General features: G+C 37.0%; 1 protein-coding gene and 1 long non-coding RNA gene across 7 annotated transcripts; one reads left to right on the forward strand and one right to left on the reverse strand.

Moving 5' to 3' along the window:
• LOC147491175 (separase-like) lies at positions 1 to 26,978 on the forward strand. Of its 6 annotated transcripts, none has more exons than XR_015197775.1 (27): positions 1 to 813; positions 893 to 1,070; positions 1,160 to 1,267; positions 2,065 to 2,199; positions 2,354 to 2,787; positions 2,934 to 3,042; positions 4,399 to 4,533; positions 5,010 to 5,279; positions 5,369 to 5,506; positions 5,623 to 5,838; positions 5,959 to 6,084; positions 6,215 to 6,349; positions 6,451 to 6,831; positions 6,933 to 7,019; positions 8,423 to 8,656; positions 8,769 to 8,892; positions 9,019 to 9,615; positions 9,761 to 9,986; positions 10,309 to 10,411; positions 10,562 to 10,756; positions 16,160 to 16,215; positions 16,304 to 16,762; positions 16,892 to 17,009; positions 17,352 to 17,751; positions 18,336 to 18,575; positions 21,165 to 21,249; positions 21,417 to 22,250. XR_015197775.1 is itself a non-coding variant. In XM_086564564.1 (27 exons), the coding sequence occupies exons 1-27, from the start codon at positions 122 to 124 to the stop codon at positions 26,961 to 26,963; spliced, it is 6,435 nt and encodes a 2,144-aa protein (XP_086420690.1). In that variant the 5' UTR covers positions 3 to 121; the 3' UTR covers positions 26,964 to 26,978. The 6 variants fall into 6 exon arrangements, 4 of the variants coding, with proteins under 4 accessions (XP_086420690.1, XP_086420689.1, XP_086420692.1 ...); XM_086564564.1 differs by lacking the exon at positions 16,892 to 17,009 and adding an exon at positions 26,584 to 26,978 and having other exon boundaries at positions 3 to 813; positions 4,408 to 4,533; positions 21,417 to 21,617; XM_086564563.1 differs by lacking the exon at positions 16,892 to 17,009 and adding an exon at positions 26,584 to 26,978 and having other exon boundaries at positions 4 to 813; positions 21,417 to 21,617.
• LOC147491176 (uncharacterized) lies at positions 21,566 to 25,377 on the reverse strand. Its single transcript, XR_015197776.1, has 2 exons — positions 23,676 to 25,377; positions 21,566 to 23,576 (listed from the first exon to the last, which is right to left on the reverse strand). It is a non-coding gene; the product is annotated as an uncharacterized LOC147491176 (long non-coding RNA).

A 26,978-nucleotide genomic window follows, 5' to 3' on the forward strand; every position in this document is an offset into this window, starting at 1 on the left:
CCATTTTGGCACTGCTGGTTTAAAGGTCAAACATTCGGCGGAATATTCATGCCCACATTTACTTTTCAATTCCTTTTCATTTCCCCACTCCTCGGCTACCAATAGATCACTGTATATTATTATGGCTTCTGTTAGTGAAGCTTCTATAATTTCAAGGTTAGAGAAGTCCGATTACAGAAACCTCCGTCAAGATTTCTTACAATACCTAAAACCCTTGTCAAATTTGGTTACTTTCAATTACGACCACGATTCCACTAATAATAATAATAATGTTAATAATAATAATAATGTGAAGAACCAGAAAACTACAAAGGAGAAGACGAAAACTATCCGTGAACTTGCAAACAAGTTTTTGCAATTTTTAAATCGTGCCCTAAAATATTTACCGATTCGACTTAATGAATTGCAAAAATCAGATAGAGAGACTGCATTAGATTTGTTTTGCATGTACAAGGTTTGTTTAGCGTGTTCAAAGTTTTTATCTCCTTATTTGGAAAACAAACCGTTCAAAGTTCATGTCCTGTCTTTGTATTTGGTTCGTTCTTATGAGGCGTGGGGAATGTATGTAGACGCTGAAGTGGAATCATTTCGGATTCTTGAGAGTCTTAGATCGGTTTATTATTCACCTAAGATTGAAGAAGACACGTGTTGTTTATTACCGGATGTGAACTTGCATGAGGATCCTGAACTTGCATCGTTGATTGTCAAAGTTGTTCAGACGATTGTTAGTTGTGCGTTCAAGAGCTTGAGAAAGGAAGATTCAGTGTATAAGAGAGTGCTGTCTTTGGTTCATCAGGCTAGGCCGTGGTTCAGGTTCTAATTTTTTTAATATATTTTTTTATTTGGAATGGCAAAACAAGTTACTAACACTATTCTTATAACAAATATTTAGGCTTCTTGATTCCAAGACGTTTGATATATTGCACTACTCGCTTGTTACGAAACTTTACAGTTGCACTGTGCTCATATTAGAGGAGGATGTGTGTTTAGACAGAGATTTAGTAGACCTGTTTTGTATGACAACCATTACAGAACATCTCAAGTCATCTGCCAAGAATCATTTACTCGTGGTACCGCGGAATTTGTTTGTTTTTTTGTCACTCTCATATTACTCCATGCTTTTTGAGGACCTTGTAACTTTGGAATTTGCTATGTGCAGAGAGCCAGCAACATATGTTTGACAATTATATCTCAGCAGAGAAGTAGATCTTCACTTATTGTCCATATTTTAACGTGCATGTTGGACTTCATCGCATGTGACTGCAAGGTAATATAAATTTTATTGAGCTGTTTAAACTCTCGAAACCAATCAATCTAAAGTTTTAAAGTTGTTCCTATCCAAATGTGCGTGGGTTTTTTTTGTTTTCCAAGAACAGATTAATTCTTGGACATTGCGATTGATAAATAATTTTTTGTTGAATTTCGTAGTTTTTTTAACGTGCAACATGACTTAGAACACTACTAGTTTGAATAGTGAAAGTTGAAAGAGCCAATGTTTAAACAAATGGTTGAACTACAAAAGCAAAGTATATAAAAACAAACAAGTTTATTTGGTCTAGGGTCCACAGATCGTGCTGACAGTGAGGCTATAGCAGTATGCCTGAATAGGCTTAAACCTCTTGTACTACCTGTGAGGTTATAGCCTTAAATTGAAATTGGTTGCGAGGCTCTTAAGTGCGCCTCAAGGCCTAAGCGTCATTTATATTCTTAAGCACTGGACAGAGCAAGGAAAAGGAGCCCAATGTAGTCTGAGAAGTTCAGTACTAGATTAAAATGGGATAGTATGAGATAGTGATGGTGAAAAATATGCACTTAGTTGATATTAGCGTTTGTTATGACTAAACTATTTGATACGCCTATGTCTGCAAAAGGCGATCGATGGCTTGAAGACCTAACTAAGTTGGAAATATTCAAGTTCTTAACTTTTCACAGTTTATAGAGATGCTAGATACTTCCTTTGAATTCTATCAGTAAAGCTTGCAACTTCAGATTCTCTTTCCTTTCTAATTATGGCCTACTAAGAACTTGAAGTGTAACATGTTTTTTTTTTTTTTTTTTGGACAGGTTGGCGTGAAATTTACTGTAAATGAATGTCTTGATGTTGTGCATAATATTGTAAAAAAATGTCGATGTGCTAGCACAGATTCTTGTAGATATGTTGGTCAGAATCTTGTAGAAATAGCAAGTAATTTTCGTGAGGTAAATGATCTTCGTATCACCATTTATTTCCTTTCTTTATGTTTTTTTGAATGTGCGGGAATGAAAACTTTGAACTTAGGATAGGAGCATATTTGCGTTTGTGGATGTAATAGCCATGCTGGTTAGTGAATCTAACTGACAAACTTATTAGCAGGTTTCACCTCCTTTCAGTTCAATTCTAGAGCTTTATGCAGCTGGGCTCTGCTATACTGAAAACAGTCTTCAGTCTAGCTGCATTGGATCCAAAGGTTTATCATCTGAGTCATTGATTACGCTTCCTATTTGTGGTGGGGATGATCTTCTATACTTGAACGATGTGCTTCATTCTTTAGCAGATTATTTTCATGGTGGATCCAATAGTTGTGTATCATGTGAGTGTTCTGTAAGTTGCAAGCATGAGCACGGAAGGGTTTCTTTTCTTTCATACTTAAAGGCTTTGGCATTCTTCTGTCATTCATTTGCGGAATTAGTCACTAGCGCAAGCAATACTCTTCTCCTTGAGAAGAAATTTCCTACATTTTCTCCCAACCTGACTATTATTCTGGATGCATTCCAACAGTATTTTGATGCTTGCCATTCTCATTTCAGGTATCTCCTTGTGGTCACTTTTCAGTACACTTATTCTTGTCCACAACGCTCATGATATTTTTCATAATAGCCTTATGTTAACTAATGGTCTCCATGCAAATTTAGTGGTATGAATGCAAATCATCATCTTCTCTCTATGACTGCAGCTGTAGATCTGAAAGGGAGATGGGGAACTTTGATTATACTCGAGGCAAATTGCATCTTGTCGTGATAGCAGCTTTGATTGTATCTCTTTGGATGAATAAAAATGTCAAGGTTGTTCTCATCTCCTGCGATTGGAATGATTCAGTTCATTGTTATATGATTATAGTGATAGTTTTTAGGATATTGTTCTGAACTTCCACTAAAAAGGCAAAATCCAATACTTCATCCAAAATGAAAAGCTGCTGTACAACTTTAGACACACAACCCACCTTTTGTCGACCTTCGTTGACTTATTCTCAAAACACCTGGGACCATAACTTGATTGCACTTGTACTTTGAGAGTAAAAATTTATGTGCTAGTAATACACCGTTCATTTCAAGTGTGAAAATAAAATAGCTGATCTTACAGCTGTCATAACACCAAACCACATTACTTGATCCTTTGCAGGGAACCCCAAAACTAATTAATTAGTGGAGAAAAATAAGATTAATTGAAGGGTAGCTGTAAGATACTGTAATTAGAAAAGGTGATTTGAAATCTTTGTTTGCAAAACTTGAGAAAATTAGTGTGCACTGACCGAGAAAACAAAAATCTTGCAAGTATTTCTTGAAACAAGTTCCTTCACCTCAGGTCCTCTCTTCTCTTTGTACGAGTTTTGGTTCTTTGGCATAAATGCACTGGTTTTTATAAAAGTTCCTACAAAATTTTGTGTTTTAAATTCTCATGCATCTAGAAAATGCACCTTTTATTGTACACATTATCATTGTTCTGTGACCAAAATTCCATTAAATTTATAAGACTTTACTTATCAGACTCATTTGTAGTATCTAAAATAGTGTTTTCTTAGATGCTTTTCTCCCTTCAATGATCCGATTTTGCTTTGCCAAGCAAACAAAAAAGGACCGATTCTTGGTTTAGATTGTCTGATGTTGGATTCTTATGTCACCATTCCATTCTTTTTAGTTTTACCCTTTCAGGGTTTAGTCTAAGTTCTGGACAAATGTTAAACTACGAAATGTATGTTGCTGTTTTGCAATATTGAGAGTCAAATTTTCCTATGAACTAACTAATTAGACCTTAACATTGTGTTACTATTGCTTGTATATCTCGACCACGATTTTTTTCTTCTCTTTTAGGCTTACCATTGGCCAGGTCCAGGGTCTTGGGATCGAATCCCACTTTTACAAGGTAAAGGGGGTTTGAAGAGTTTAGGGGAATAAAATTTTAACTTAGAAAAAGAAGATGGTGCCCATTTTTTTTGGCCTTGATGCCGAGGTATTTTAGATTCTACGAAGTTATAGTGTTATGTGTTATCCCCAAACTGTTTTGCATTTGGGGGAGATTCATATCTACGAATTTAAAATTTTCATGGGGTCATTTCAACTAATAACTAGTGTATGATGTTAACTGATTTATTTTTCTTTTTTTCTCCTCCCCCCTCCCCACACCACTGCCACCCCAAAAAGAAAATACAGAAAAGTATGGACCACATTGAACTTGTAATGTCAAGCTGGTGGATTCAGTTGAATGATGCGATATATATTAGTGTATTCCTCAGTAATATTGGAGCAGAATTCTACAAGCGTGAACAAATGAAAGAGGTACGTTATGATCCTTATATAATTGATCAACTCTATTGGTGTAGGACTTAATGACAATGAGATTGCATTGGCTCTGCGATGCATATTTATTTCTTTAGCTAGGCAATGCCTGCGTTAAATATCTGCAACAATTGCTGTCAATTTCAAGTGGAGCTTACTACAACATAATGAATATGCTCAAAATGTATCATGGTGTACTGTAAACCTAAGATTCCAGATACAACTATGAATGCAGACTTTGGCGATTCCAATTAGGTGCATTTAGCTAGGCTATGAATATGTAGACATTTATTTACCCATTATGTTCAATTAGATTGGTTCCAGCTTAATACTTCTTGCCTTGATGTGTTTTTAATTAACCCTTTCATATACGAACAACGCTAGATGGATGTGAGTTTACTTTTCATATCAAACACTTAGATGCTCAGAAGTTTGTTTGATCAGGCGGTCTGCTTTTTGATCTTTTTCTTTGGCAGGCTTCAGATATGTTGAACCTATGTTGTAGATCTGCATGGACATGTATCAACAATTTGGAGGCAAGAAGTGAAGCTCTGTCTGAAGAAGCAATTAGTCATTATGTTACTAAGACTTGTTCAAGAAGTGGGACTCTACTCCTTGCTCTCCATGAATGCGGAAGCACAGATTTGATTGAAGTTGTAATTACTACTCTTTCAAACTGGTCAACTGTGGCGAATTCGTTTGAAAATTTGGACGGCCCTACAAACTTGATGAGGCAATGGGTTAAGGTATCTAACCCTTCCTAGCTTGTTTGTTACTCTTTTATTTGTTTCTTTGGGCTTATTACTATTTTATTTTTTTCCCGTATGAACTGCAGTTCGTGTGTAAAGATTATAAGGATGCTGACACTTGTGATAATGCACCACTTGTTTATCCTCGGTTAAGCAAATATTTGAAAGAAAAGAATTTTTCTACAACAATAACAACGAGAACGACTAGGATCATCTTGGAGCAGGTTTTTTTCTTTTTTTTTATGATGCTTATGTGATGTAACGATTATTAGTTTTGTTGCTTCATCTCTATTGTCAGCACCTTTTTATTTCTATAAAATGCCACTTGAGTGTTGTGCAGGAGCTTCTAGCATATGAACAAATGGAAGAAAATTACATTAATCTATGTCAGACAATGCAACTGAAAATTACAGAAATTCTTTTGGGAGAGGTATACGTCAGAAATGATTTACAAAGATCAAAGGTTCTAATTAAGAAAGGGAGATTGCTTAGGGCTTGTGGAATTGGAGACTTGGAGTGCTGTATTGGTTGTTTGTCGGAGGCTATATCTATACTTGTAAGCTATCTCTTCTTGATCTATATAAAATTTAAACGTATATGGGCTGTTGAGATATTTACCTATTCTACTGAATCCTTTGTTTTGATTTGAGTTGACTATATGGTCCACATGGTGCAGTCAGTGAACCAGCTTAATGTGTCCGTTGAATCTACCTCCAATTGTTCTCAAGTTTCTGATCTATTAGCGGTTGCATATTGCTTGCGTGCACTTTGTACCCAGGAGGTGCCTCAACCAAACTCGAAGGTCATAAACACCCATATAGATATAATCTTATATTACTGGAGGTTTTTACTCTGTTGATCTGTTTCTTTTAAGATGAGATTATAAGTACCCTTTATATCTGAAATACATGAGTGGAATGTGTGCCAAACAGGTAATATTGGAGGATATTCAGTCTGCACTAGAGCTTTGGATGAGTATTGATAGGTATGAGAACTTTAATCGTGAGTTGGCTACGGACTATAAAATATCACTGCTATGTTGTGTAGCTGATCTTTTGTCAGTGAAGGTTAGCTGTTTTATCAATTAAAGGAGTGTTAGTTTTCTCGTTAGTTGCTCTTTGAATGACAATCTTACGTGATAATGGATCAATTACATGTACAACTGTAGGGTCACTTTCAGTTACAGTCTGACATATACACCTTGATCATCGTATTACTGAAGAGGAAAAGTGTTCCAGCACAGAAGTGCTTTGCCATGCTTTGGACTGATAGACGGCTTAGCCATGCCCTTTGCACTAAACCAATCGATGAAGATGCCATCTTATGTCTTGCAAAACATTTTGGCACTTGTTTTGATCCCAATTCTATTGGTACTTGGGTAACATGCCTAAAGGATTCCCAGCCGCTACTGCTAGTTGGGTTTCGTCAGAAGTTTTCTCTTTATGATTCCATTTTTACCCAACATGGCCATTTTCCTCTTGGAAGTTGTCTGGGTTCTAATGTTACTGTTGGTGAAGTCAAAGAGGTTGCATCAACTCTTAATTCAAATGTATGTATCTTAAGATTAGACTTTATGATTGCTGTGCATTTGAGCTGGACTAGGTAGAGGTTATGGATGTGCTGTCTAACTATGGTGTTCCCTTGTGGTAGGTTCACAAAACAACTTCCAACTTCCTTCTTGGATATCTTTATTATGACTTGTGTGAAAGACTCATATCAAGTGGGCAGCTAGTCGAGGTAACTGATATTATGTTCTTTGTTGTCCTATATTTCATATCAAGCTTTGGTAGGCTAACGCATTATTTCATTTTATGATGAAAGTCTACCGGTAGCTGTTTGTATGCTCCTGTTTTAGGAGGAGAGAAATGCACATTTTACAAGCTCAATCTATCATGTCATCTGGCTGATGTTAGGCATTTCCTTGTTATGACTTATATCCATCTCATTTTCACCGTGGCTATGCATCTCCCTCAACATTTGATGTAGGGATTGGTATTATTTGGAATATGCATTAGCCAACGATGGGAGTATCTCATACTCTTCTCTTGACGACCGTTTTGCTTTGGCTATTCGACCCCAAAATGTTCCATTTCTAGAAGACCTTGCAAGACTTGTTTGTTGACCTTGCAAGTCTTGTTGATTCTTGCGGACTTAGGTTTATCAATTCTTTTACCTCGTCCTATATTATCAACTCCTTGGAGCATTCTTCTCCCAAAGGTTGTTCTATTGCATTCCTGAAGCTTTTTCTTCAACTAACTTGGCTTCAAAGAAAGTATAAATTTTGAATTTTCTGTTGTTGTCCACATGTATCCATCAACTGGACAAGTATGGTGTAATATTCATCCACGTTGTGTTAAAATATGAAGGGTCTGGGATCGCCAGCATATGTCTTACTGTCGTCTGGCAATATCATTTGATTTTAGGAGAAAAGAACTGCCCCAAGGGCTTCTCTAAATGCTTTTTAATAACCGTTCCGTTGAAGTTAAAAGTCATCTGGAATCCAATATGGCTTTCTTGTGAAACTCAATCTAGTTCCTAAAATATTTCTCTTACGTTCCCTAACTAGACTTACACTGCCTTTCGGCACTAGGCACGCCTGTTTTCGACACTCTTTGAAAGTTGGCGTGCCTATGGCACATGGATGTTATTGGCACTTAACTGCTCTTTTGCTTTTCAAACTTCATATTGTTTTTTCTCTATCATTTGAAAGATCTCAAATAATCGTTTCCACGGATGAAATTTATTAAAAACTAATATGTAGATAAACAGCTACGACTTACATAAATCAACTCTTAAAGCAAGCATTTTTGAGATAAAAGCACAATACCGCCTTATCTGAACTATCTCCTTGAGTCACGTCTCTTGTTTTGCTGTCTAGTTACAGATTTGTTTTTCATGTGGATGCTTTTCATATGCATTACATGTATATATAAACTTGAGTTGGGGATGTTGAAAACTATTGTTATGCTTGTAGCTAGTGTGATGATTACTAGATTAATTGAGTACTATTGCAAGCTTTTTTTATAATCTATTTCTGCCTAAGGATTGGACATTCTTGACTTCTTATGTGTATTTTTGTGTGCATATGTGCGTGTGTTGTTGCTGTAACATCCTAAAGCATTAGCCTTGCTTTCCTTCAGGCTCTTTCGTTTGCCAAAAAGGCCCTCCACTTGCGTTCTCTTTTATTAAGAGACAAATTTGTCTGTAGATTTTGGACAGCGCCTCTGAAGACCATTGACTATAATCATGCAGAAGTTGAGGTTCTTGGATCAGTAGCTACTGAAGTTTGGCCAAACGGGCGCTCGTGGAACATAGAACAGTGTAATCTTAGTCAGTGGAGTGTTCTTCGATGCTATCTTGAAAGCATTTTACAGGTCTTTGTTTATCCTTCTTTCAATAACTAACGAATATCTCAAGAAAGTGAATATGGACTTATTTTGTTTGTTTGCATCAAATTTCTTATGTAATCACTCGTATAATAAATAGGTCGGAGTCATCCACGAAGCACTTGGAAATGCATCTCTAGCTGAATCCCTGTTCTTACGTGGGAAAAAAATATCTTTTGAGGAAGAACTACCAATTTTTAGAGTTGCCTTTGCATCTGCCTTAGGTACTGGAATTAAGTTTGTGTGTGATGGTTGTTAGCATAATTATTTTTTCAATACCACCCCCCCTCCCCGCCCTGTCGGATAAATATGGATTTCACACCACAAGTTGTTTCCCTCTTTGTTTCTAGGGGATATTTATTGCAAGAAGCAGCTTTGGGATTTGGCCAAAACTGAGCTCACCAGGGGCAGGGAAATCCTGGTCAATAGCAGCACATCTTTAATAAGTTGCAAGCTGTGCAAGTTGACGTTGGGAGTTACCATCGATCATCGATTTGGAGATTTATCTAGGAAGCATTCGGATGGTACTGGGACTTCACTACTTAATAAAGCTTCTAATGCTCTAGGACTTTACAAAAAAGCGCTGAAGAAATTAAAACTTTTTGCATGGAACCTAGAATCTGAACCAAATGTAAGGATGACTCGTTCCAGAAGTCGAACCTCATATAATAGAAACATGAAATTTCCAAATGAGGTGGATTCTAAATGTTTTAAAGTTTCAAGTGAGAATAGTATTTTTGGTTGCCCTAGTTCTCATTGCTGGATGGATCCAAATATGCCTTCCCGAACTGAAGTTGGATCCACGGAGATGACTGTCTGTAACAGAAAGAACTGTTGGAAATGCCTTCTTCAGAAAGTGATGGAAACTGAAAACACGAAGGATTTTATTAGCATGAAATGTGAATTTCACCGCAGGCGCCTCTGTTTGAGGTTACTCACTGCAATAGGTAAATTATATCTGTCTAGTTCATTCATCCTATATGTAGTCAACTGAATATCTGAGATAAACTTTTTAGTATGTTTTTTCTTCTTATTTATTTCATCTAATGTGACACAAGGAGTGCATTTGACTCTTTATCTTTTTGTGGCCAGGGATATGCGTTGGGGAATGTGGCAGAGTTTATGAAATGCATGAAATATTTTGGCAATGCATTATGATGCTGTTTGACCAGAGAACATTCTGTGAAACTTTTTCTGGTTCACATTCTCTCTTCCTGGAAGTCATTGGGAATAAGTGGCAATGCGATATTTTTGCGACTGAATGTGCAGCTATATTATACAACCTTTCTTGGTTTTCTCTGAAGAACATTCATTCTGGGTATCTTGATATGGACATGCTCTTGATTTGCATGTTTCTGTAGTCCACATGAATTCAGAATGGAATGTATTTTCGTCTAGCTGATTTCCTCATCATATAGGCCATGCCAAAAGGATTCAGACTGCCTGCTGTATTTAACGCGGAGACCAGTTTTGGTGGTGTTAAATATATTAGGACGAGTTATTATTCTTACGAAATAATCCTATTTTGCAATAGCCTGAAGTTGAATAGATTTGTTGCGGCAATAGCCTTAAGTTGAATAAAATCGCTGCGATTATTATTTTCTTCTAATATACATATATATTTTTTTGGGTTTACCCAGGAATACTTGCTGTGAGTTTTCTCGTATTCAATTACCATCAATCGTATCTTGGCTGTTACAGGCCTTTATACTCAGTCGCGAGATCCCCTTATATTTTCAGAAGGTATACTACTTTGTTTGCCTTTTGTCTTAAGCATATGCTGTGACGTTGTTTCTGATAATTCTAACAATTTGTATATTGTTAACATCTATCCTGAATATTTGTAGAATGTTCTTGAAATCCATGTGTTTAATTTAGTTTCTAATGCTGCAGGTGTCGAAGTTGCTTGCTACAGTTTTCTTACTATCTACCTCAAGTGAGCGTTTTTGTTTGCCTCTTTATCCTGGGAATACTCTCTGTGGATGTCATTGGGCTGCATTTTTCCACCAGGCTTCACTTGGCACTTACTTCAATCAGCAATTGTGCGATCCAAATGTATTGAAGTTAGTCAAACCTGTGGATTTTGAGGTGTGTCTACATAATATTTTCCAAATGTCACTCATTTACTTTTTTAGACGTGCTTGACATGTTTTGATTGGAAAAAGCTTCCTTGTACTGAACTACGAAAGTTATGTTATAGTCCATAAGAATTCAAAATTTGTAACTACATACAGAAATCAAAGTCATGCTCATATCATAAGCCGCAACATGGTACTTGATATGAACCTTACTTTTATAAGACTAAATTAAACATAGTTGAAGTTAATAAATAAACTTGCCCTTTTGAAACACATGATTTGATGTGTTTCGAGAAGTTTGCCTGCCTCCACATAATAATTCATCTCTAGTAAGATCTTAATCACAAAGTATTAGCCCTTAATTCAACTTATAAAAGGCTGCTGTGTAACCACACCATTAGACACGTGATTCTATCTCTATGCTTTCAAATTTATGCCACAGGATGTTACAAGAGTACCCCATGCCACAATTAGACTGAAGGATATGTAGAAAAGCGTCCATAATCTTCAATCTGGCGTTAATGGAAGGGGTTGCTAGATAAATCTTGCATGCTAGTTTGATATGGTGTTAAGCATTTTCTAAAAGAATGCATTAATTGAGTGAATCAATCTAGCCTTAAAGCTTGTATAGATTGCGCTTGTAGAAGCACACTTTCTGATCAAGGTCCACCTTGTCATTTGAAGCCACTATTTAGATATATATAGAGAAGAGATCTAAATCTTGGTCCCTTTTCCCTTTGAACCTGCACTAGTTGAGAGAGATGAACCAACACCAAAATATATAACCTTCGAACCAAAATTTCTAAATATACGTACTAGTGGGCATGCACGTGATATTCACGATTATTTATTTATTTTTCCTGAAAAAGTGCAGCATATTTTTTTGGTACAAAACGAAATTAATGTAAATTATCAAGAAGATGACTCCTTTAATCAAATATTGATGCTGTAATTTTGAGATGATCATTATTTTAAATTAGGAAAACAAGTACAGAAATTTAAAAATAATAGAATAACAATAAATAGGAAGCCAAAAATCTGGAATCTAAGAAATTAAGAATGTTTAAGAAAATAGTCAAATAGAATAAAGAAAAGCTAAGTCACATTGACACAGATACGCCATAGCTATATAAGTAGGACAAGGGACATAGCTAACTAAAAAGAAAACTATTACTATGCTATAGTTACACCACTAATTTTTGGGCTCAAGACCTTACAAAGTGCCTCCTTACAAATAATTAACTATGAAAGTGGCATATCATGGAGTTCAAACCATGTTAAAAGATTATATTCTTAGTCTTTTAAGGTATATAAAAATAACCCTAGTTTAAAATCGTACGCACAACATCTGTCCGTGTCCGACATGTATTATTTTAAGAATATAAAGTGTCCATGTTATTTTTCTAATTAAAAAGAAGCCTATTACTATTCTTATAGTTACACCACTAATTCTTGGGCTCAAAACCTTGCAAAGTGCCTACTTACAAATAATTAACTATTGAAAGTGGCATATCGTGGAGTTGGAACCTTGTTACTAGAATTAGGTCTAATTAGTATTTTGAGGTTATTTAGTATAAAGGTATTTTGGGGTTATTATTAATTCCAAATTTAGGGTGTTTTATTTGTTTTAGAAGTTCTTTTCCTATATAAGGAGTTGTAGGCCTTTGGCCGTAGTTAGTTTTTGAGATTGAATTGAATTGGTTTTATTGAGGATTCGTGGAATTCATTTAATTGCAATTGCGATTGTATCAAATTGGTACCAAGAGCTAAAGTTCAAAACTTCTATTGCCTTTGAAGGTCTTGGTTAATTGTTCTTATCATTGAAGAAGATAATAGAATTAGTGGAGAAAAAAATTGCTTTCGCAATTCTATCAAAGGTATATCAATTGGTTTATTGTTTCTTCTGAAAAAAAAGATTTGATTTTTTTTAGGGTTTTTAAAAAAAATGCGGTATTGTTTATCGTTACTGTTTCACTTAATGTTCACCATCGTTACTGTTCCCCGATACTGTTTACGTATTACTCACACCACTATTTACTGCAAAAAAAAAAAAAAATTGTAATGTGAAGTTTGAGGCATTAGAGAAGAGTGAATGATATAGTTGAGAAAACATCTGGTTATGATGAGAAATTCATTGCTTTGGATGAAAAAATTGAGAAATTAAAAGTGGATTTGACGACTTCTCTTGATTTACGTTTTGCCGAGTTATGAGATTTGTTGACGAATGGAAAGGAACCTCGTAGAGATAATTTGCCTCTTTCCATTATTGTGAATCGTTTTCCACCAACTGAGCGTGAGTTCAAGCCAAAGGTTGATATTCCAGAGTATCGTTCTCTACCAACCGAGCACGAGTTTATGCCAAGATTGATATTCCAGAGTTTACAGGTATCTTGGAGCCCGAGGTTTGCCATGAGTGGATTGCCACAATAGAGATTGTGTTTGCTTATCAAAATATTTCAGAAGATTGCAAGGTTTCTTGGGTTGCTACTAGGCTTCGCGGTTTTGCTTTGATTTGGTGGACAGAGTTTCTCTAACAACGCCTACACCAGAATTTGGGTCAAGCCACTACATGGAAATGCATTGAAAGAAGCTTTGGTTACTAAGTTTGTGCCTATGAATTATGCGCAACAATTGTACGGGAAGTTACAAGATTTGAAACAAGATTCTACGACTGTGCAAGAGTATATCGAGTCATTTTATCGTCTACAGTCACGTTGCAACTTGCCAGGAGTGAAGAAGTCTTAGGGGAGATATTCGGTATGATTTAGTCCATATACAAATTTCCACCTTGGAGGAAGTTTATGCTTTTGCTTGTGAGTCTGAGAAGAAAATGAGTTATATGTCCTTTATGTTATCTTACAGATTCCCAAATCAAAGCTACTTGCTTATAAGAGCAAGGTGCATAGCTGGCTTGTTAAAGCATGGAAAGCTATCCAGAAAGCATAGTAACAACTATGAGATAGGCGCCCTTTCACCTAATACCCGCTACTAATCCCATAGGTCCGAAGAGAATTGTTAAATGCTACAGTTGTGGTCAAGAAGGTCGTGTTCAAGCCAATTGTCTTAAGAAGCCGGTTTTGACTATTGATATGGAGTCACCTCAACTTGAGATGAATGATGAAGCATATGGAGACAGATCTGAGGGAATTCTTACTCCAGCAGATACAGGTACTCTATGCTTCTGGCACATGTTTCGCCAGTACACAAGTCTACACGTGGAAATATTTTCCGACAGAGTGCTACTTTATATAATCCACTGGCTTCTAAGACTTGTCCTGCTCATGTGGTTTTGGATGACGGTAGTAGTATTTCTTTGATTTCTTGTCGTATGATTGTTACACTTGGTTTGATTACTATGGTACATCATCGACCTAGGAAGGTGCATTCTTTCAGAGTTGGAGATTTTGAGGAACTGGCAGTGACAGTTCAAGTTGGTGTTCACATGGGAGATTTTAGTGACTATGTTTTTTGTCATGTGAGTAGTCTTGATGCATGTGACTTGGTCTTAGGCACCACTTGGCAGTATAGTGTCCGAGTTGTTTATCGTGCTTGGGAGTAGACTTATCGTCTTTCTTAGGGTCGACGTGTCTTTGCACTGCGTAATCATCAGCCATTGCATAAGATGCCGTCTCATCAGATCATGCCACCTCATCGTTCTAGTGATTGGAGATCTAAGAAGACTTTTAACTCGTCGGAGTCGAGTTCTTCAAGTGGAGTATGATGTGAATTAGGGTTTCACATTGATAATTGAGTCTTATATTAGTTTCTATGTCATTAGGGAGTACTAGAATTGGGTCTAATTAGTATTTTGAGGTTATTTAGTATAAGGGTATTTTGGGGTTATTATTAATTCCGAATTAGAGTGTTTTATTTGTTTTAGAAGTTCTTTTATTATATAAGGAGTTATAGGCCTTTGGCCATGGTTAGTTTTCGAGATTGAATTGATTTGGTTTTATTGAGGATTCGTGGAATTCGTTTAATTGCAATTGTGATTGCATCATTCCTAGTCTTTGAAGGTATAGAAAAACCCTAGTTTGAAATCGTACGCACAATGTGCGTCTATGTGTTTGACACGCATTATTTCAAGAACATAAAGTGTCCATGTTATTTAGACAAAGGAAGAAAAGTGAAGAGAGGAAAGAAATGCCTATATGCCTATGCAGTTTAAGCGTTGCAGCTACTCGGTCTAGGAGAACATAGTGATTAACTTTACTAATCCGAATTAATAGGGAACTAATCGAGTGATAATCTCGAATAAGAAAATTTCACTCCCCTAGGTAACACATACGGTATACCACATATAACACCATAAATCAAAAAGAAAGTCAGAGTTTCACCATTTATGAGCTTCTTTTCTTGGATAAAGACAAAGAAAAGTATTGAATGTAGTTTTCGAATGATGAGCAAAGGTTGGGTTCTATTGTGGTCTTTTTGGGTATGCAACTTTATACATGTATTATGTATATTGTGTTTTATCCCAAAAAGAAAAAAAAATGAGTGAGAATAAGAAAAAAAATTAGAAAACACCTGCTGCCAATTAAGCACCGCTTTTTAAGAAATGATTAATCGGAAAGCGCTCCATTAATCGGCATACGTCGTCTAGATTTTTTGCTCAGACTTGGGTACTTTTAACTAATCGGATTGGTCAAGTAACGGAAAACTATTACTTGCCTATTAATTGGCAGCTATAGGCGGGTCCCCCTTTATGAACCAAATTGCCAAATGTAGGCCCCTTAAAAAGAAAGGACAATTTTTATTTATTTATTTATTTATTTTTTATTTTATTTTATTTTATTTTATTTAAGAGAAGTCAATTAATGCGTCCCACTCATTCCAAAACTTGAAGCCATTATGGAAATCAACTAAAGCGCCAGTCCAAGTGACTCATTATCTAGCCAGGAAGCCATTTTCTTGGAAATATTTGTTATAATCCTGAGATACCCCTTATCTGATGTGAGTATGGTGGGTGACTTATCATCTAGCCAGGGAGCCATTTTCTTGGAAATATATGTTAATAATATCTGAGATACCCCTTATCAGATGTGAGCATGGTGGGTTCCGTAAGGTCAATAACTGGAAAAAGAAGTGTAAAACTTGAACATGTGAAGCCGGACTGTTGGAAAACCAATCCCTATAGTAGTTAGTTTTTTTCGGTTGACGGGCTGCACTAGGTATTATGTATATTTCGGCAAATAGTTTGACTAGGAAAGTTCGGTGATGGAGGCTTTGACGAACAAATAGTATTACTTGTATAGCCTTATTGTACTTTGTTGTGGGGTTTATTATGTGTTTTGTTTCGCTTTACTTATAAGTCCTGGTATCTTATGATGTATTATGACTATGGAATGAAGGATGGGCTGCTGAAAGCATATATGAAGAATTCACTAATAGGTAATTGAGTTTGCATTTTCAGGTTACACACTGTACTGTCCCTACTGAGACCTCGACTAAAGTGTTCAACATGCTCAGGTGCTAATTTTCACCCTAGTAGTACAAAAACTTGTGCTCAATCTAGAAGGAAACTTGCTAATAAGACTTAACCCCCATGCTGCTGCAGGTGTGCCCCTGGAAGGATTGATGATCTTGAGAAATTTGTAATCGACTTTTTTCGACTTCTTCCAAGCACTACAGTTATCTGTATAAGTTTACTTGGAGCTGACTATGCTAGCCTGTTCATGGATGTTTTGCCTGGCCATTTCTCTTCTTCTGCATGGATTCTATTGTCACGATTAAATTCTGATAATGAACCTCTCACCATGCTTCTTCCTTCTGATGTGATTCCTGATTATGGCAATCGTGATAAAAATTGTAGCACACTGTATGAGGGCACTGACTCAAAGAACATGTGGTTCTGCCCATGGGGTGGCACTACGGTGGATGATATAGCTCCAGGGTTTAAACGGATACTGCAGGAGAGTTACCTGTCATCTTCTTTCTCAGCTCATACACAACATGAAAAGTCACTGTGGTGGACATGGAGAAGGAAACTCAATGATCGACTAGATAACTTTTTGAGGTTTGTACTTGCTTCCAGTCTATGCTAGGTTGTTAGGAGTGAGGCGCAAGGCATTAGGTTTCTCAGCTAATGCCTTAGGCTGTGCCGCTGCTTTAGGAACGCTTTTGACAACATGCTTTATGTATGAAGGTGCATGCGCATGTGTGCGGGTGCTTGTGATGTGGCGCTTGCACGGCAAAGTTCCTATTGTCAGAGGAAACACGATGATCTTGTTTGTGAGATTGACCGTTGTACTGCTTCCCAGTCTGTGAGCAAGTAGCCTGACTATAAATGTGTTTATGGCTTACATACTGAAGAAAGTTGTTAGTGTAGGACGTAACACATAATCATCTTGTTTGTGATATTTAGTTTTGGACTGCTTGTCCGTCTGTACGTGCATGGCAGTGGTCATGATGTGGGTAGTGGTACTCATAAAGGAAAGTTGTAAATGTGACATCTCATAGTCGGCAAATATGCCATCACATTTGTGGTTCCATGGTAATTAAGTGCATTGAGCTGGTGTGGTGTGCAATATGGCTTTGTTTGGATCCTCATGCTTTGTTAGTTTATAAAATTGAGTTTTTAGATACATTATGTCTCTTTGGTGCAGATCTCTTGAACAGTCATGGCTGGGTCCCTGGAAATGTTTGCTTCTCGGTGAACCGCTACACTCCACATGTTTGGATACAGCGCTTATAAAGATGACCACTTTCCTGAAGTGTAATTTTGAGTTGAATGCAAATCAAAATCTTCTGAGAGTTATCCTTGGAGGTTCGAGCTGTATATCTGAAATCGAGGAATGCATTTGTCAGATGCTTGTACCCAAGTGCTGCATTACTCGTTCGGAATCTTGTCCAAATAAGAAATTGAACATCTCATCTTTTACTTGTGCCCAAGCTAAAAGCCTTTCTGGATTTCTCCATCAACTGATATCAGAAGCAACTTATAAACTTGAAGCTGAATTCATTGAAAGACGGCCAGTAATAATGGTTCTAGATTCTGATGTGCAGGTAATTTGTTGAATTATCATTTTGACTGTCTTTGCGGTGTTAGGACTAGTATTGTTCAGTTTGCGATATTTATAAGCTTGTGAATCAAGTAGCAAGTGTTTAACGGAGAAGGAGATTTCCATTTCATTTAGTGGCTGTGTCTAGAATAGCTAAAAATTTGCTGTTGCTGCTGTTGTTGTGTTAAATATGCTTGGCAGTGCGGAATTTATCCTTAATGGTTGTTCATGCAGTACTTTTTTGTAGTAAGGTGTATTGGATGTGGATCTTTTATGTGCTAAGCACTTTACTGGGGCTATATTAGCTGATACCTAGAGTGGTTCAGTAGGAATGACATAGCCACTAAACAATAAAACAGAACGTAAAATTATGCTTGTAATTCGCAAAGTTCCAGAGGTAACTTTGTTCTTGTTCTTTCGTCTATACGGACTTCCGAAGGTTTAAAACCTAGTTGATCATCTGTTTGGATAGCCCAAACTTTACTATCGTGCCCTTACGGGGAACAGTGAAATAATTCTTGTCTTCAGTTACACTTTTGTTCTATTGTCCTACTGATTTGTTCTCTTTTGGTGAAATTACTAAAACAGATGCTACCATGGGAGAATCTACCGGTGTTGAGAAAAGAAGAAGTATATCGGATGCCTTCAGTTGGCAGCATCTCTGCATTAATAAATTTAACCTTCTATTATCAAGGACAGTTTGGGGGACATGATGCAACTTTCCCATCAATAGATCCATTAGATGCATTCTGTCTGCTGGATCCAACTAGCAACTCTAACTGCAGAAAGGGCGAGTTTGAGGACTGGCTTAGAGATCAGAAACTCAAGGTATTTCCATTTATAGTTCTCTTCTTAATTTTTAAGAACATATATGAGATGTATATAGGATAAAGACCTTTAAACTAGAATGTAAGCCCGTGCATACGCACTGGCTCTTTTGAAAACTTGCTTAATGATCATAATTATACATGTAGAAAATTTATAATAAATTTTTTTATTTGGGGCAAAGGATTTCCATTTTAGTTCCTAATCTGTTTTAATTTCCTAACAAATTATTTTAATTAAGTTTTAAAAACCTATTTTTTAAGTGGGGGAGATATTCCGTTTTAATAGTCGACTTAATTTAGTCGTGTGATTCCCGTTTTAATAGGAGAAATATTTCCGTTTTTATTAAAAGTGCTAGATTTTTCCTTTTCAACAGAGGAATTCCCGTTTTAATAGGTTAAAGATTCTAGTTTTAATAGGAGATGACGTGGAATTTTAAGAGAGTTAGAAAAATACCCCTTGTGGGAGCTTTAGTATTAATATACTAGAAAGTAGACCTGTGCATACGCATTGTGATTCTTGTTTTCGTCACTAAACCGCTTTAATTTCTTAACAAATTGTTTTAATTAAGTCTTAAAAACCCGTTTTAATATCCCAACAAATTGTTTAAATTAAGTTTTAAGGAGAGAGATCCCATTTTAATTTAGAAGTGTGATTCCCATTTTTAATAGGAGAAGCATTCCCTGTTTTAATTGGAAGTGCTGGATCTTTCTTTTTCAATAAGGGAGGAACTCCCATTGTAATAAGGAGAAAGATTCCTGTTTTAATTAGAAGTGCTAGATTTTTTTTTTCAATAGGAGAGGAATTCCCGTTTTAATAGGAGTTGATGACGTGAAATTTTTAAGAGAGCTAGAAAAATACCCTTGTCGGAGCTTTAATATTAATATATTGATATCAAACTTTGTCACTTGTACTTGTATTTTTTTTTTATCAGTAAAATTCACTTTTTATATATATAATAATGATGATATATATTTTAGTGTTTTCGGTCCAAATAGCAAGGAGCTACTCAGCCAATTTCACACACTCCCAAGACCTTTTACAAAAGTGCGATCATCTTACTCTCCCATCCCAAATTACACATGAAAGTAACAAATCTTACATCCTTAAACAATGATGTAGCACAAGCCACTGCTAGCTTATGCGTACCATTCTCTTTTTGTTCAAATATTCTCATGTTTCTTTCTTTCCATAGTGTCCATACAATGGCATTTGGAAAGTGATCCGCTAACCATTTGCCTTTGTTAGAGAGTGGACCGGTAATCGGTAATGATACTATTCCCCAATGCCTCCTTAATATTACCCAACTAACATTGAAAGATGCAAATAATAAAGCCCAAATCCCAAAAGTGATTGGGCAATTAAGAAGGTGGTCCACATCTTCCTTGACTACCTTGCAATACACACTGATATTGCAATAGTGGCCTTCTTGTTCTTGTGTATTTTAATGTCATGATTGCCCTAACAAAACTACAAAAGATCATCTCAACCTAACATTTTAATCCAATGGCCATAGTTAGTACATTAAACTATTAGTGGGTGTTTTCATCTCATTTTTTCAAAAAATCATTTTTTCTTAAAAATTATTTTTCTAAAAACAGTTTTTTCAGTTTTTGAATAAACATGTTTGGTTGGGATTTTTACCGGCAGATTTCACGATATTTCTTTTGATATTTCTCGAAATATCGAGACTTTGTGTACTACGCACCTGGGCAGTCCATTTGCCTTGAGCGACAACCCACAATGACAACCAAAACGTGAAAAAACAGGTTTTTTGTCTTGGAAAACACCTTTTAGGTGTTTATTAAAAACAATTTTTTCGGACCAATAAACATTTTTTGGTGTAAAAAACTACTTTCTTGAAAAATGGAGACCAAACATGTTTATTTTTTCAAAAAACGATATTTCTCTAATAAAGTTAAGATTATTTTTAAGAACAATATGAAGAAATAGTTGCTAAACAATCCAAAAGAAAGATTCAAATGTGAATGGGAGGTTGGACGTCCCAACTATGTTGTCTCCCTTGAAGTCAACCTAACATTAGCTACGCCTGACTTACAGTTAAGAGAAAACCTCTGGTGGTTGTATATTTAATAGATAGCAGGCCTATCATGTCACACCATAAGGCTTTGTCCTTAGAAGGCAAAGTCCCTGCCTTCACACATAGATTCACTCTAAAATTTGCTTCTTGTCTGGTATTGTAAGTGTTGTTCCATGTGTAGTTGTTCTTGACCCTCCAAAATTGGATATATCTGTGTATGATCTTATTGAGAGATTGGGCCTGCAGCAATTGAGTCGTCCGGTGTTTGTTTTCTTTCCATCCTTCTCAATAATTTATGCACTGATGGAGCATGCACTGATTTAGTGAGGACCTTAGCAACCATCTCAATGGCCCGTACTAAATGACTTATAGGTTGTTTGTATGTGGGTATCATTTCACCACAATTGATTAGCTATATGAAGATAGTTGTCAGTTGAAGCTCGGCCGTTTGTTGAATTAGTAATAATAGCTATTATTGTCTAGATTTTATCTTCAAATCAAACAAGTTGGATTTCTTTGACTGAAGAGAATACTATTGGCTTATGGCACAGGGGAAAGTTGAAACTTCTTCAGTGGAAGAGTTGGTTTTAGCCTTAAAAAGCCATGATCTCTTCCTGTACTTTGGACATGGAAATGGTATGTGAATTTTAAATTTCATTGTATCCACTCTATTCATGGTTATTATAGTAAATGAACTGGTGGGGCATTTATGCTGCTTGCAATGTCTTTAAAGACTCTTCTAAGCTCCCTATTTTTTCGTTCTGGTACTAATAAGACTTATTTACCTTTTTATGGGGTTTCAGGGACACAATTTTTACCCAAAGATGAGATTGAGAAAATTAGTAGTTGTGCTGCTACTCTTCTGATGGGCTGCAGCAGTGGGTCTCTTCCTTTTGTAGGCTGTTACAATCCTCATGGCATTGTTTTGTCCTATCTGCTAGCCGGTTCTCCTGCCATCATTGCGAATTTATGGGAAGTTACTGACAAGGACATTCAGAGATTTGGTAAGACTGTTCTTAGTGCTTGTTTGAAAGAAAGATCTACTTTGTCACATGAATGTAGAACATTGGTGGATGAATTAGAATCAGTGAGCATTGGAAGCAGTGAGGTGAGTGCCACTAGGATAGCGTCAAAAGGAACTAAGCTTAGGAATGATAATATTAACAGCAGATGCAAGGAGACTACTGGCCGTAGATCAAGTATTGCGTCTTTCATGAGTCAAGCTCGAGAGGCTTGTGTATTCCCCTTCTTAATCGGGGCATCTCCAGTCTGTTATGGTGTTCCCACGGGCATTAGGAAAAAGGATTTATAATAGCGGATATTTATTGTATACAGATTCATCAGTACTATGCAGCCGATACATATTTGTGGTTCAGAAACACAATATTGAACCACAAATATGTACCAAACATTAGATTCAGAAGTATAAAACTGTGCTGCTTCTCTTCTAATGGGCTGAGCGGTGTCCATACATTTTAGGGGTTGTCCACAGGGTTCTGTTGTTTCCTGTTTGTTATTTGTTTCTCCTGCCATCATTGCCATCTGTGGGCTGTTAGTTATGTTGCAGGTGCGTCCTGTGTTTTTGGTAGTCCTATAGACCTATAGGCATCAGTAAAAAGTACTGCTTCGCGACTGCATGAATGTATTCAGTGTTGTAGATTTTTTTTCTGGGTCCCCAATCAGGCTCTTTTAAGGTTTATCATCACAGTAATCATTTGGGATAGAAGTACCACGATATTCACAGTAATCATTCAGTGTGATCTCTAAGTTGAAATCATTTGGGATAGAAGTGAGCTCACACCAACGAAATCACCCACCCAAGACTTTGGTAGTTATCACAACAAATTCAACAAAGTAAAACCACTAGTTTATCATCACAATTCATAGCAACAATAAATATGGAAGTAAATAATGCAAAGAGACACAAAGATTTAAGGTGGTTTGGTAAATGTTATCTATGTCCACACAAGAGCCGAGTTTCTTTTATAGTAAATATTGAAGAGTTTTACAAGAGGTAACAAGAATTAAAACAAGAGGCTTCACTCAACCCTAGCTCAATAGAGCTCCCACAATTCCCATAAAATGAATCTCTCAAAAGTTGTCTCAAAACCCTATTTTATTTTCTTTATATAGGTATACATAGAAAAATGTGAGAAAATAGGCTTTGGGCCGAAATATAAAAAACCAATGAAAATTTCGGAAGGCATGAGCGCATGGTGCGCCTTGACTAAGGCATGGGCGAGAGCGGGTCGCGCCCCCTTCTTTGCTGACTTCCAGTGAATTCTGCAAGGCATGAGCACAGGGTGCGCCTCGACCAAAGCTAAACCGAGCGCAGGTCGCGCTCCTTTCTTCACTGACTTCCAGCAACTTTTCTCGCAACACAAGCACGTGGTGCGCCTCCTTCTCCAAACAGAAAGTCGAGAACGCGGCATTAGACACTAAAGCAAAGCTTGACGGTTCCACAACCCAACAATTTGCTCTTCAGAAGCCTCTTAACCTCCAAGTGAATCATATGTGTACACATTTCTTTCCTCAAAATTGTAGATATATAATACCTAATGACTATTGGTAAATTTGTACTAGAATTACAACTCCCTTGCACTTGGTTGGTGGTGGTTAGTCTTGATTCCTTCCTCTAGATGGGTCGAAGAATTCAGTTGTTACTTTGTGTATGGTAGTAACCATTATCAACTCTCTGATCAGGAGTTGCATCCTTAAAACTTTGGTCTTTCATCTTCTCTGCAATTATATTGTGCTCTCTCATGAGAGATTTCAGCAGGAACTGTGTATACATCATAGTCAACATTCAGAAACAACAACAAAGCCAAACAAAAGTGATCAAAATGCAATTTACAACAAAATATACGTCCTTAATTATGGTAAGCTTCAGCATCTGGCTAGCCATTCTTCTTGCAATGTTGGTAGTACAACCTACGCAACAACTTCACATATATGCTGAGCACCTACAGATAAAAAAAATAAATAGAATTATTGTTTAGTAAAAGAATAAGTAGCTGATAGTTCATTCAATATAATCTAACATGATCCTATTTAGCACTTACCTCACAATCTAGCCACTGCCTTTCATGCAACAACTGGAAATGATACATATCAATACTGTCATTGTATCCAAAGATTCTTATATCTTTTGAGGAATGCGGATTCTAATTTATGGTAAACATATTCCAGTAGTAATTGAGTATTTTGACCTCGCCTTTGGTAGTGGGTTTCATGATAAAGGTTGAAGATAGAGCGATCGATGAGGGAGTCATGTTCCTTGCCAAGATGTTTTTCCAATGACCATGACACACTTCTCTCTCTGTTTCTCCTTTTTCTAGAAGTAGTCTCATCAGTTTTTTTAACTATTTCATCAGCATCCATTTGACTTTGAATAAGAACCACATCTGGCCAACCCCATAGGTTCACCAACACTGTCCTCGTCCTTTACCTTATCATCAACCTCACCCTAACCACCCAACTGTACCTCATTATCTACATCATGATGCACTATACCGGCCGTATCAACTTGACCCAAAACAACAACATCAACCACACTTGATTCACTTTCAACCTGTACTCTAGATTCACTCTCAGGCTAAGCCAACTCAATAACATCATCCGCCTTAGCTTCATCATCAAGCTCATCCAAGTCCACCTTAGTGTTGGGGTTAAACACCGATACCAATCGATTCCCCACTACAGATAACTCGTATTTGAACACAATTCAACTCCAGACAACAATCTCAATATTCCCTACAACCTAAGGACTTGTTCAATCCTACGCATGTGCTGATAAGGTTTTTCATGGTCTAAACCATGAAAAACGGGTAACAAATTAAATATATTTGAGGGGATTCGAAAATCTCCCACTAGGTCTGCTAGAACGATGCAAGATTTTGGGCTATCGTTAAAGGCTTTGTAAAAGTCAGAGAGAGGAGACTCTCTTTCTTTAGCCATTATTTTAGGTGGTGTGTGTGGTATATTAGCTAGAGGTGTAGTGAGTGGTATACTAGAAAGGCGTGTTTGTTGACGTTGCCGATTGATTACGTTAGGTGTTTTTCTTCGACCCGACCTTAATCTCATGCAAGGCTAAGACCAATCTTAACTAAACACGACAACACTACAAACAATCCTGATATACTAGTATAAACCTCTAATTGGAGATGCGAGGTGTGGAAGAAAGGAGTACCTGAATGCCTCCTTGTTTCGCTTATAAATAGCATTTTGTTTACGCGAGCTCAGTGTGTATAACAAGTTAGAACACTGAATAACTTGAAGAAATGGAAGTTTGAAACAAACCTGTGAAAATCGGGCAGTTTCAGCTGAGGACGCAGGTCGCGCTCAAAACATTGGAAGTCCAAATTTCACTGAGCGCAACCCGCGCCCTACCCAGGCATAGGTTGAGTGCGACCTGCGCCCAAAACACTGTAAGTTCAAAATCTCCGGAGCACGACCCTCGCCTATACAAGGCTTCAGTTGAGCGCACCCCGCGCCTAGACCTCCGTGGGCATGAAAAATTCCAATTTTTTTGTGGGTTCTTCCAGGATCATTTGCACTTGTTCTAGCTAGTAGTTTTGAGATGACATCTCCTACAGTCATACTGGAATAGTCTTTCGAAGATTTGTTCCAAAGCACCACCTATGGTGCTTGGTTTCGCGAGGTGATCATATACGTAGGTTGGGAACTAATAAGAGCTCAAAACTGTAGTTTTAACCCCTTAACAATCATACTTTTAGACAAATTATGCGTGTAATAATTAAGAGTTAATGCTGATTACGTGTTTTTATGTATTTCAGACAGTAAAGTCAATTATGTGCAGAAATGTGCCACTTTGGCGAGATAAAGGAGCAAGACTTGGTTGCTAAGAAGTTCTGTGATAAAGTTCAAGATTCAAGGAGACAAAGCCTTTGTAAAGCCCAGTGAAAAGCTGAAAAGTCAACACGGGCAAAAACAAAGCACAAGTCAGCAGAACTTCTGAAGACCATATCTTTGGACTCAGGCCTCAGATTTGGCCCTACCTTTCGTCAAAACGACTGGCTCAGAACGAGCTTTCCAATGGTCTAAGCCTTGACCCAATCAGAGGAACAAAAGTGGACAAAAAGTCTGCTAAAGTCAAAGCCAGCTGAAACAAGCTCTGTGGACTGAAGAAATTGGGCTTTGGGCTTGATTTTCCTGCCCAAAACATGGCTCCTCAACCCATGCACGAAATTGTGGATCTGGTCTCCTCCTTTGCATAAAAGAAGACTTAGCTCTTAAGTTAGAGTTAGATTAGATAGCTTAGAATAAAAAAGTAGCCATTAGAGAATAATCTAGATCTAGTTTTGAGTTTTGAATTAGTTAATTAATTTGTTTTCAATCCATTAATTAGTTTCATACTTTGTTTTAGATTTAGATATTGGAATCATTGTTTATCATTCATTAGATAAATAAAATAGTTAGTTCTTGATAATTTTGATTTTGTCATTTAAAATTGCTTAGATCTAATTTCAATTATTGTTTATTATTCAATTCGTAGTTATTAATTAGATTTGAAGTATTGTTTGATTAAAATTAGTAAAGTTCAAATATTTGTATATGTTATTTTGTTATTCGTATCTTGTCATTCGAATTCACATCGTAGTATAAAAATCCCATCATTACTCTCATTAGACTTTGGATAGACTAGTCAATTGTAGAAAACTTGAATACTAAAGAACTAGGAGTGGAACCAACTTTTTACTCCACTATATTTTGATAGAATTGAGAGTATAGAAATTTTTGATAGCAACGCGTAATTAAGTTTAGTTTTACTTGCGTTTAGAGTTTTATCGCTTTATTCTCGTGAGTAGAATTATTCAATTTTTACCGTTTATCAAATAGCGCTACCATCTTAGTACTCTTTAGTATTGTTTTCTTTAGAATTGATAGTTTTTCAAAGTCCCATAACCCACCTACCCTTGTTTGGATTCTCACTGTGGTTGTCTGTTTCAGCTTTGCAAGTTTCCACGAAAAATTACTCGGAGCGCGACCTGCGCCCTAGGCAAGCCAAAGTGAAGCGCACCCTGCGCCCAAACGCCTGGAACTCCACCTTTTGGCTGAGCGCCACCTGCTCCTGCCAAGGCAAAACACAAGCTCACCCCGCGCTCACACGCCTGGAATTCCAACTTTTGCCTGAGCGCCACCTGCGCCCTACCAAAGCCAACTTGGAGCGCCACCTGCGCCCACACGCCTGGAATCCCAACTTTTGCCTGAGCGCTACCTGCGCCCTGCCTAGGTTTATTCTGAGCGCACCTGCGCCCTCTGTTGAAACTGCCCGATTTCCACAGGTTTGTTTCACACTTCCATTTCTTTCAAGTTTTTTAGTGTTCTAACTTTTTATATATACT

This window comes from Coptis chinensis, chromosome 6 (genome assembly GCF_015680905.1).
Source record: "Coptis chinensis isolate HL-2020 chromosome 6, ASM1568090v1, whole genome shotgun sequence".
Classification (NCBI taxonomy): Eukaryota; Viridiplantae; Streptophyta; class Magnoliopsida; order Ranunculales; family Ranunculaceae; genus Coptis; species Coptis chinensis.